Source organism: Dendrobates tinctorius, unplaced genomic scaffold (assembly GCF_039654945.1).
Source record: "Dendrobates tinctorius isolate UK_male_01 unplaced genomic scaffold, ASM3965494v1 ptg000086l, whole genome shotgun sequence".
Taxonomy (NCBI): Eukaryota; Metazoa; Chordata; class Amphibia; order Anura; family Dendrobatidae; genus Dendrobates; species Dendrobates tinctorius.
The window spans coordinates 33,004,109-33,016,200 of NW_027361754.1; the positions used below are offsets into that span (position 1 = coordinate 33,004,109).

Here is a 12,092-nt window from a genome sequence, read left to right on the forward strand (position 1 = left end):
CAGAAGACACGAGTGAATGTGTCTAGCAAGGTGCAACAGGGAGTGTGCAGAATTCAAGAGTGTGCAAAGTGTGGACACAGGGGCACGCAGGGTATAGGATAGTATAGGACGTGTGCACGGGAGTATGGTGGGTTCAGGACAGTACAGGGTGTGAACACGGGGGTACGCTGGGTACTGGGTAGTGCAAGGCACGTACACGGGAGCACGCTGGGTACGGGAGCGCATATGGTGTGCAGTAACAAGCATGCATGGGTATGGAGCAAAGCAGAGCAAGTGCAGGACAGCATGCCTGTCATCATCCCAGTGCAGGTTTTTGAGCTGCACACCGGGGGTTAATGTCTGGAGCTCTGTGCAGGTTTTGACCTGCACACTTGGGGTTAATGATTGTGGCCTCTTTCTGGTTCTGGGAGAGCTTCATAAACCTCTGGGTAGCTTCAATCCCTGCCAGTTATACTTTTGCCTTTGGCCTAGTGTGCTGACCCCCGTGTGCCTGTTTGTTGCTATAGCTTGTTTATATGGTTCTGACCCAATTCTGTTTCCCGTTGTGAGTTTGCCTGTTGTTTTTGTACTGCGTTATTATCTGTGTATAACTCATTGCCTGTGACCTAACTACTCTCTGCTTGCTCCTCTTGTACCTTGCAGCTATCTGTGTATGACTCATTGCCTGTGACCTAACTACTCTCTGCTCGCCCCTCTGGTACCTTGCAGCTATCTCTGTGTGTGACTCATTGGCTACGTCCTGACTATCCTCACTGTCTATGCCCCTTGGTAACTTTGTCTCGCAGTTACTCTGCTAGGAATTGTCTTGCAGCTCCTAGCTCTGTGGAGTTTAGGCCACGCCTCTAGCAGTCACGTGCTTCAGGTCCTGCGGCTCTGAAGTACGCATCTATTCGGTTGCTGCCCGCTCCACAGGTAGCTTTGAGCACGCTTTCGCTTTACTCAGGGCACGCGCACTGGCTCAGTGAGCAAGTTCAGTGCGGTGTCTTTGACATTATAACTGGCCTACAATTTTTTTTTCTCTCCTCACTTCTGCAGCATGGACCCAATGTGTGCTTTATCTGAGCAGGTGAAAAGCTTGACTCAGTCACTGCAGAAGCTTAGTTTGAACACCAGGCTCTGGCCCAGTCCCAACGACAGGTTGAGGACTCAGTTCAGGGGGTGCTTTCCGCAGGCTTTCAGCAGGTGGGGAATAGAGATGTAATTTTAGTCCCACCTGAATCCCCGGTTAAATTGCCAGATATATTTTCTGGTAACAAGGATGAGTTCAGGGCATTTAAGGAGGGCTGTAAGCTTTTTTTTTTCTTTGAGACCCCGCTCCTCTGGGGATGAGAAACAGAGGGTGGGGGTGGTGATGTCCCTGCTTAGGGGGTCCCCACAAGCCTGGGCATTCTCGCTTTCCTCTTCTGCCCCTGAGAGAATGTCTGTGGATGCATTTTTTGAAGCCTTAGGGCTAATTTATGATGAGCCTGATAGAGTGCGGTTGGCTGAGGACAAAGTAATGAGTGTCTGTCAGGGGGGGCACTCGGCCGAATGGTTCTGTACTGAATTCAGACGTTGGGCAGCGGAGATTTCCTGGAGTGATGCCGCCCTGCGGGGGCTGTTCCACAGAGGCCTGTGTGAACATCTGAAGGATGCTTTGGCACTTCATCCTCCGCCTGACTCCCTGGAGGATGCCATGGTCCAAGCGGTTTGCATGGATCGCAGGCTGCGGGCTAGAGGCATTATGCAAAGGGAAACGCCCTTATTCTTCAGTGGAGATGAGACCCAGACTCATCCTATGGCTATGGAGGTGAACGCTGTCACCTGTGAGGGAAAGGAAAGAAGACGCCGCCGAGAAAAGCAGTTGTGCTTCTATTGTGGGAAATCTGGACATTGGAAGAAGGACTGCCCCTCCTGTCCGTCATCCTCCAAGATGGCGGGAAATGACTAGGTCTGGGTAGTAATCGAGGAGGCTACCCAGACCTTCAGGTACAATTTTCCTCATGTGCAAAAATGGTGCTGCAGGTGGAACTGGAACTTGGTTATGGTCTTGTTCAGACTACTGCTTTTATTGACTGCGGTTCGGCTGTGAACCTGATTGATACCAAGGTTATGACTCTTTATAAGATAGGGACAGTCAGGCTTCACGATCCTGTTAAACTTGTGGCAATTGACTCATCTCCTCTTACCCAAGACGGTATCTGTTGCAGGTCTGAACTTTTTTCTCTAAAAGTGGGTTCCACTCATGTGGAGAAACTAAGTTGTCTGGTGGTAGATAACTTGCCTGCAGGACTGGTACTGGGGATGCCTTGGCTTCAACGCCATAATCCTACCATTGATTGGGTTACAGGGGAAATCACTCAATGGGGATGCAATAGTAAATGTGGTAACCGGGGACATCTTGTTAACGCTGTTAAATCAGTGTCTGTGTCGTCTGTCGATCTGGAAGGTATTCCGGAGTACCTGAAAGATTTCGAAGACGTTTTTTCCGAAAGTGAGGCTGAGGCGCTGCCACCACATAGACCCTATGATTGTGCCATTGATTTAGTACCCAGAGCCAAGTTACCTAAGGCTCGATTGTTCAATTTGTCTGGGCCTGAGCGCCAAGCCATGAAGGAGTACATAGCTGAGAGTCTCCGCAAAGGGCATATCAGGCCTTCTGTGTCACCTGTGGCAGCAGGGTTCTTCTTTGTGAAGAAAAAAGATGGTGGTTTGCGGCCGTGCCTCGACTTTCGGAAACTGAACAAGATAACGGTTAGGAACTCTTACCCGCTTCCCCTCATCCCAGACTTATGTAACCAGTTAGCTGGGGCCCAATGGTTCTCCAAGTTGGATCTGCAGGGGGGCCTACAATCTGATAAGGGTTCGGGAAGGGGACAAGTGGAAAACGGCATTCCTCACATCAGAAGGACTCTTAGAGAACCTGGTAATGCCATTTGTGTTAGCGAATGCACCCGCTATTTTCCAAAATTTCATCAATGTTGTGTTTTCTGATCTGATAGGCCGTTTTGTCATTATTTATTTGGATGATATTTTGGTGTATTCCCCGGACAGTCAATCTCACTTGCAACATCTAAAGACAGTTCTCCAGAGACTCAGGGAGAACCAATTGTTCGCCAAATTGGAAAAATGTTCGTTTTTTGTACAGGAGCTGTCTTTTTTGGGGTTGATTGTGTCCTGTGAGGGGTTTCGTATGGATCCTAAGAAGGTGCTGGCGATCGCTGACTGGGTTCAGCCTCGAGATCTCAAGGGGCTCCAGCGCTTCTTAGGATTTGCGAACTATTACCGGAGATTCATTAAAGGTTTCTCACAAGTGGTTAAACCACTCACGGATCTTACCCAGAAGGGAGCTGATGTAAAAAATTGGTCTGTACTCGCTAAGGAATCCTTCTCAGCGATTAAGAAATGTTTTATGTCTGCCCCGGTGTTGGTGCAACCTGACCCGTCCAAACCATTCATTGTGGAGGTGGATGCTTCTGAAGTGGGGGTGGGGGCTGTGCTGTCCCATGGTCCGGCCACCCTGACCAATCTCAAACCCTGTGCCTTCTTCTCCAAGAAGTTCTCTTCAGCTGAGAAAAACTATGATGTAGGCAATAGAGAACTTCTTGCGGTCAAGCTGGCATTTGAGGAATGGAGGCACTTTTTGGAAGGGGCGGCTCACCCTATCACGGTTGTCACGGATCACAAAAATTTGGCATACCTTGAATCTGCTAAGAGGCTTACTCCTAGACAGGCCCGTTGGTCACTTTTTTTTTCACGATTTCAGTTCTCAATTACTTTTCTACTGGGGTCCAAAAATGTTAAAGCGGATGCCCTGTCCAGAAGTTTTGATCCAGTGTCTCCCCCTGAGCCGCCGTCCCCCATTGGTGGTAGTGGCGGGGGTCTCAACTGAGTTGGAACAAGAAATCCTAAGGGCTCAGGCCCTAGCTCCGGCAACCAGGCCAAGCAATAAACTGTTTGTTCCAGATTCATTGCGGCCTAGACTTCTGCAGGAGTTTCATGATTCTAGGCTGAGTGCTCATCCAGGTATCACGGCCACTAGAGAGGCAGTAACCAGGGTTTTTTTGGTGGCCTTCATTAAGGAATTTGTTTCTGCTTGTGGCATGTGTGCCCATTCCAAAAGCTCACATAACCGACCGGCTGGGGAACTCATACCTTTACCGGTTCCTGATAGGCCATGGACTCATCTTTCCATGGATTTTATTACCAGTCTTCCACCGTCCAGGGGCAATACCGTGATCTGGGTGGTGGTGGACAGGTTTTCTAAACAGGCCCATTTCATTCTCTTGGCAGCATTACCTTCAGCAGAAACATTGTCAAGGTTGTTTGTGCAGCATGTGGTCCGATTGCATGGGGTACCCCTGAATGTTGTGTCTGACAGAGGTGTGCAGTTTGTGGCCAAATTTTGGAGGGCGTTCTGTATGAAATTGGGCATCTCACTCTCCTTCTCGTCGGCATATCACCCGAAGAGCAATGGTCAGATGGAACGCACCAATCAATCCCTGGAACAAATTCTCAGGTGTCTGACCTCCGCCAGACAGGAGGATTGGTGTGATGCGTTACCGTTGGCTGAATTCGCTTTTAACAACCGGGTGAGTCAGTCCACCAACATGTCCCCATTCCTGATTAACTACGGCTTTAATCTGCATTTTGGGGAGTTTTCTCGGGTGGATTCCGGTTGTCCAGGAGCAGAGGGGTCCATTGAAAGGTTAAAAAACCTCTGGGCTGAAGTCCGGTGTAATATCTCTCGGGCCCAGGGGAGATACAAATATTTTGCGGACAAAAAGAGAGCCTCGGGAGACATGTTTCAGGTGGGAGAGAAGGTTTGGCTCTCCACGCGTAACATCAACTTAAAGGTACCATCAGTTAAGTTGGGACCAAAGTTCATTGGTCCGTACGAGATTATGGAGATAGTCAACCCTGTGGCATATAGGTTGCGTCTCCCCGCCTCCTTAAAAATATCTAATGTGTTCCATAAGTCCCTGTTGAAACCAGCAGGATCTGTCAAAGAGAACTCTGAGTCTGTTGTTCCTCCAGTGCTGGTGGAGGGTCAATTGGAGTATGAGGTCGGACATATTGTGGACTCTCGGCGGGTGCGCTGCTCTTTGCAGTACCTGGTCCACTGGAAGGGATATGGACCAGAGGAGCGCTCATGGGTCCCTGCTCGTTCGGTACATGCAGATCGCCTGGTTCAGGCGTTCCATGCCAAGTACCCGGGGAAGCCTAGGGGTCCAGAGGCCCCCCGTTGAGAGGGGGGTACTGTCATGATCCCAGTGCAGTTTTTTGAGCTGCACACCGGGGGTTAATGTCTGGAGCTCGGTGCAGGTTTTGACCTGCACACTTGGGGTTAATGATTGTGGCCTCTTTCTGGTTCTGGGAGAGCTTCATAAACCTCTGGGTAGCTTCAATCCCTGCCAGTTATACTTTTGCCTTTGGCCTAGTGTGCTGACCCCCATGTGCCTGTTTGTTGCTATAGCTTGTTTATATGGTTCTGACCCGATTCTGTTTCCCGTTGTGAGTTTGCCTGTTGTTTTTGTACTGCATTATTATCTGTGTATGACTCATTGCCTGTGACCTGACTACTCTCTGCTCGCCCCTCTTGTACCTTGCAGCTATCTGTGTATGACTCATTGCCTGTGACCTGACTACTCTCTGCTCGCCCCTCTGGTACCTTGCAGCTATCTCTGTGTGTGACTCATTGGCTACGTCCTGACTATTCTCCCTGTCTATACCCCTTGGTAACTTTGTCTCGCAGTTACTCTGCTAGGAATTGTCTTGCAGCTCCTAGCTCTGTGGAGTTTAGGCCACGCCTCTAGCAGTCACGTGCTTCAGGTCCTGCGGCTCTGAAGTATGCATCTATTCGGGTGCTGCCCGCTCCACAGGTAGCTTTGAGCACGCTTTCGCTTTACTCAGGGCATGCGCACTGGCTCAGTGAGCAAGTTCAGTGCGGTGTCTTTGACAACGCCTGAGTACAAGGCAAGGCAAAGGGTGTGCTAAGAAGCACAACAGGACACATTTCCAGGATCGGAGGATTGTACCGCTGACAAGCGGCACTCCATAGCACGACAGAGCACAGGGCAGGAGCAGAGCGTGTGCTAAGGAGCACAACAGAGCACAGTGCAGGAACAGAGCGTGTGCTAAGAAACACGACAGAGCAAAAGGCAGAAGCAGAGAGTGTGCTGAGAAGCATGGCAGAGCACAAGGCAGGGGACCTGAGTACGGAGGGCGGCCAAGCAGGGACTAAGCAGGCCTAGCAAGGAATCACAACAATAATCAGGCGCCTCCCATAGGAAGAGTCAGCCTTATATAGGCTATAAGCGTTGGGACTTCTGGTTCAGGTCCTCCAGGACCATAGAGATGGCGCGGCTGCAGACAGGACACGGGGAAGCGCATGCACGCTTCACAGAGTCATGGAGTCGAGTGAGCAACCACAGAGTCAAAGACGGGAGGTGCGCGTGCGCACTCTACGGGAGCCCCGGACCGGCCGTGACGCTGGAAGTGGTGACGTTGGGCACTGAGACCCAGACCTGGGGGAATGCGGTGAGACCTGCATGACAGTTCCCCCCTCTCTTTACGCTTTATGCCCCCTCTTTCAAAGACTGGAAAGAAACTTGGACAAATTCTGGGGTGCTTGGATATTTTCCCTCTACCCATGACCTTTTCTCAGGGCCAAAGCCCTTCCAATCAATTAAGAAAAGGGTTTTCTCTCTTACCTTCTTCATGGCCAGAATATCATTCACCTCACTCATCCCCCATGCCAACAGGCTGGGGTGTGTGGCCTGGAGAAGGATGAAACCGGTTAAGTACCACGGGTTTGAGGAGGGACACATGGAAGTAATTGGGAATGCGGAACGAGGTGTGTAAATTCAATTTGTACGCCACATCATTAATACGCCTGAGGACCTCAAAAGGACCAATGTAATCGGGACCCAGTTTGTAAAAGGGTACCTTAAGGCCAGTGTATCTGGAGGAAAGCCACACTTTGTCACCAGGGAGATAAGGAGGGCTGTCCAGGCGCTTTTTATCAGCGTGTTATTTCATCCTGTCATGTGCTTTCTCAAGAGCGGTTTTGGTCTCCTGCCATACCCTGGAGAACTCCACAGACAGAGAGTGGGCCGCAGGCACCCCCGAGACATGAGGTACCGGTAACGGCACACTGGGATGTTGTCCAAAGACGATGAAGAAGGGAGATTTAGTGGACGATTCCCTGGTGTGGTTATTGTAGGCAAACTCTGCCCAAGGAAGTAAGCTGACCCAGTCGTTCTGATGAGCATTTGAAAAGTGACGGAGATAAGATATAATGATTTGGTTTGTTCATTCCACCTGCCCATTGGTTTTGGGGTGATAGGCAGAAGAAAAGTCCAGTGCCACTTTCATGAGTCCGCAAAGAGCTCTCCAGAACCGGGAGGTGAATTGGACCCCTCTGTCCAACACGATGTGCATTCTGAAGATGTGGGTAATGAAAATCTTCACCAATTCGGGAGCAGAAGGTAGACTGGGGGGAGGAACAAAATGGGCCATTTTTGAGAATCGATCCACAACCACCAGGATCACAGTACAACCAGAGGAAGAAGGCAAATCGGTAACAAAATCCATGGCTATGTGCTGCCATGGGGCCGAAAGTACTGTAAGAGGAAGCAGAAGGCCAGAGAGTGGTTGTCTGGGTACCTTGTTCTGGGCACAGGATGGACAAGAGGCCACAAAGTCTTTGACATCCTGTGAAAGAGATGGCCACCAATAGTAGCAGGAGATCAGGGAGAGAGTCTTCTTGACACCAACGTGGCCGGCAATCTTGGACGAATGTCCCCGGCTTAACAATCGTTTTCGGTTGCTCTCAGCCACAAAGGTTCTTCCCGGAGGTAAAGTAGTCAAGTTGGCAGGAGCCAGGGTAATTACCTTGGATGAGTCAATGATATGAGAAGGTTCCTCTTCAGTTTCAGTCGACTGGAAAGATCTCGATAACGCATCAGCTTTAACGTTTTTATCGCCTGGCCGAAAATGGAGTTCAAAGTCGAAACAGGCGAAGAACAAAGACCACCTGGCTTGCCGGGGATTGAGCCTTTGTGCGGACTGGATGTATACCAGGTTTTTATGGTCCGTGAAGATCTTGAACGAATGTATGGCACCTTCTAATAAGTATCTCCATTCCTCCAAGGCCAACTTAATGGCCAAGAGCTCTTTGTCACCAATGGAGTAATTCCGCTCAGTCAAGGAGATTACTTTAGAAAAGATGCCACAGGTGACTAGGCATCCTGAAGAAGACTTCTGCAAAAGGACAGCGCCGGCCCCGGTAGAGGATGCGTCCACCTCGAGAGTGAAAGGTTTACTAACCTCAGGATGATGAAGCGCTGGAGCAGTGGCGAAGGCTTGCTTCAAGGATTGGAAGGTGTCCTCTGCCTCAGGTGACCAAGCATTTGGGTTAGCTCCTTTGTGGATAAGGAATGAGATAGGAAGAACCAACCAGGAGAAAAGGGGAATAAACTCGGGTGTTAAAGGTGGTCTTCCACTCGTCACCGGAACAAATACAAATCAAGTTGTAGGCCCCACGAAGATCCAGCTTGGTGAAAATTTGTGCTCCTCTTAGCCAGTCAAGGAGCTCCGGGATCAGTGGCAGTGGATACTTGTTCTTGACCGTGATGTCATTCAGCCCTCTATAGTCTATGCAGGGATGGAGGGAGCCATCTTTCTTTTTGACAAAGAAAAATTCTGCCCCTGCAGGTGAGAAGGACTTACGGATGAAACCTCTGGCTAGATTCTCCTGGATATACTCTGACATAGCTTGGGTTTCGGTAGGAGATAGCGGGTATATTCTGGGTGGGGTAGAGCCAGGAACGAGGTCAATCGGATAGTCGTATGGTCGGTGGGGAGCCAGAGTCTCGGCCTCTTTTTTCTCGAAGATATCTGTGAAAGACCAGTATGCCGAGGATGGATAGGCAGAATTAATCGGATGAATGGGCAGTAGGCACTTCTTTTGACTGGATGGTCCACAGTGGAGTACATCGCCGGATCGCCAGTCAAAAGTTGGCACATGAGTCCGTAACCAAGGGAGACCAAAAAGAAGCGCGTGAGACAAAGTCGACAAGACGTGGAAGGAGATCTTCTCCCGCTGCAGAGCTCCAATCTGCAGCTCAATTTCTTCAGTGACTTGGGTAACGTTCTCCTGCAAGGGTTTACCGTCGACCAAAGCTATCAGCCAAGGATTCTCCATGGATCTAACAAGAATCCAATATTTTAATCACCTCGAGCCTGATAAAGTTCCCTGCCGCACCTGAATCTAAAAACGCCTCTTCAGAATAACACTTAGAACCAAAATTCAGCAAAACAGACACGGTCGGGGGGAGAGGAATCACATGTACCTAGGGAGGCCTCTCCTACCAATCCTAGGTGGAGAAGTTTCCCAGTTTCTCAGGACAGGAGTAAAGGAGATGAGGGGAACTCCCACAGTAGAAACAGAGTCCTTGTGCAAGCCTCTCCTCATGACGCCGTTCGGCCATCTTGAGTCGGTCCACCTGCATAGGCTCAGATACGGGGGCTGCAGAAGGAGGCACAGGTCATGAGTGGAGAGGAGTGAGGGTGGTCGAGTCGAGGAAAAACGAGGAGGTCTTCTCTCTCTGGCTGCCTCACGGGCACGCTCTTGGAAACGCAGATCAATGCTTGTCGCAAGAGAGATTAGATCCTCTAAAGAGGTAGGGGTATCCCGGCCCGCCAGTTCGTCTTTGATCTGACCGGACAGACCACACCAAAAGGCCTCTACGAGGGCCTCATTGGTCCAACCGAGTTCGGAGGACAATGTGCGAAAAAGGATGGCGTATTGACCAACAGAGTACCCTGATGGAGGTTGAAGAGGGACTCGGTGGTGGAAGCCAGACGACCCGGCTCATCGAACACCTTGTGGAAGGTGTCCAAAAAGGCGAAGAGCTGAGAGATGAGTGGATGATCACTCTCCAGGAGGGGATTCACCCATGCTAACGCCTCCACCTCTAAGTGGGAAACTATAAAGGCCACTTTAACGCGATCGGTGGGATATTGCTGCGGCAGGAGCTCAAAATGTAAATGCCATTGGTTCCAAAAATCCTGACACAACTTGGGGTCAAGACTATATTGGGGTGGTTTGCATAAATGGGGGAGTGGGTGTGAGACCGAGGCTTGAGCAGAAACGGAGGCAACTGTTTGTTGGGAAAGGAGACGATTATCTACCGACGCCATATTATTAAGAATGTGGGCCTGGGTGTTGTGTTGCCGAGTGAGCTCTTGTTGGAAACTGGCCAACTGGGAGGCATTTCCAGGATCGGAGGATTGTACCGCTGACAAGCGGGACTCCATAGCACGACAGAGCACAGGGCAGGAGCAGAGCGTGTGCTAAGGAGCACAACAGAGCACAGTGCAGGTGCAGAGCATGTGCCAAGAAGCATGACAGAGCACAAGGCAGAAGCAGAGCGTGTGCTGAGAAGCACGGCAGAGCACAAGGCAGGGGACCTGAGTACAGAGGGCGGCCAAGCAGGGACCAAGCAGGCCTAGCAAGGAAGCACAACAATAATCAGGTGCCTCCCATAGGAAGAGGCAGCCTGATCTAGGGCATAAGAGCTGGGGCTTCAGGTTCAGGTCCTCCAGGACCATAGAGATGGCGCGGCTGCAGACAGGACATGGGGAAGCGCATGGAGTCGAGTGAACAACCACAGAGTCAAACCCTGGAGGTGCGCGTGTACACTCGACGGGAGCCCTGGACCGGCTGTGACACCGGAAGTGGTCATGTCAGGCGCTGAGTCCCAGACCTGGGGGAATGCGGTGAGAACGGCATGACACTTACAAGACCCCTTGCGTTCCAGTGCACCACTGCCTGTGTCTCCTGGCTTCCTCATCCAGAACATCCTGTGGCTGCTACAGACAATCACAGCCATTGATCAGCAGCAGCCTTCATATTCCATCACAGCTGAAAGACGCAATCTTTATTTTGACTTAGACAAGCAAAAGTCAATATTGACCCTTTATCGAGACTTACCACATGACTTTGGAAAAAAAGCAAACCAGAATCTCACTTTGCTGACATGGTGTTTCAGGGTGTTGCCCCTCATCAGTGCAAAGTATGAGATCTGTTTTGGCTGGACTGGAGTCTAAGGAGTAATGTTACACTGTGTGGAGAGTGCCAAGGCACAGCCTGGCATGTCAGAATGAGGAGACTTATAGGCCATGAAATTAAATATGCAAATTGCCTCTATCATTAAAGAGTCAATATTGACTTTTAGGATCCCTGCTTCCAATAGGAGGCGCTAGAGCTCTAGTCCTCTTCCTCTCTGAAGAGACAATTTGCATATTTAATTTCCCAGAGGAACATGCATGGCTTATAAGTCTCCTCACTCTGACATGCCTGGCCCATCTTGTCAATCTCCACAAGAAGAAATGTTACTTTTTGGCTTAGACAAAATGTGAAGGTTGCAGCTGGTTCATGGTCGCTGTTTGGCTGCATAAGTTACAGTTGTGGCCAAAAGTATTGACACTCCTGCAATTCTGTCAGATAATACTCAGTTTCTTCCTGAAAATGATTGCAAACACAAATTCTTTGGTATTATTATCTTCATTTAATTTGTCTTAAATGAAAAAACACAAAAAGAATTGTCCTAAAGCCAAATTGGATATAATTCCACACCAAACATAAAAAGAGGGTGGACAAAAGTATTGGCACTGTTCTAAAAATCATGTGATGCTTCTCTAATTTGTGTAATTAACAGCACCTGTAACTTACCTTTGGCACCTAACAGGTGTTGGCAATTCTAAACTCTGCTGCCCGACTAATCCACCTGTCCCCCCGCTATTCCCCAGCTTCTCCCCTCTGTCAATCCCTTCACTGGCTCCCAATTGCCCAGAGACTCCATTACAAAACCCTAACCATGACATACAAAGCCATCCACAACTTGTCTCCTCCATACATCTGTGACCTCGTCTCCCGGTACTTTCCTGCACGCAACCTCCGATCCTCACAAGATCTCCTTCTCTACTCCCCTCTTATCTCCTCTTCCCACAATCGCATACAAGATTTCTCTCGCGCATCACCCCTACTCTGGAACTCTCTACCACAACATATCAGACTCTCACCTACCATCGAAACCTTCAAAAAG

At 49.8% G+C, this 12,092-nt stretch overlaps 1 protein-coding gene across 1 annotated transcript in view; it reads right to left on the minus strand.

Annotated features, from left to right (window-relative positions):
• Window positions 1-9,187, minus strand: part of LOC141098105 (5-hydroxytryptamine receptor 3A-like) — a 120,469-nt gene extending 111,282 nt beyond the window's left edge. The window contains exon 1 of the mRNA XM_073585674.1: window positions 9,031-9,187. Coding sequence (XP_073441775.1) covers window positions 9,031-9,187 — 157 coding nt within the window. The remainder of the gene's footprint in view (window positions 1-9,030) is intronic.
• Window positions 9,188-12,092: the final 2,905 nt, after the last annotated feature.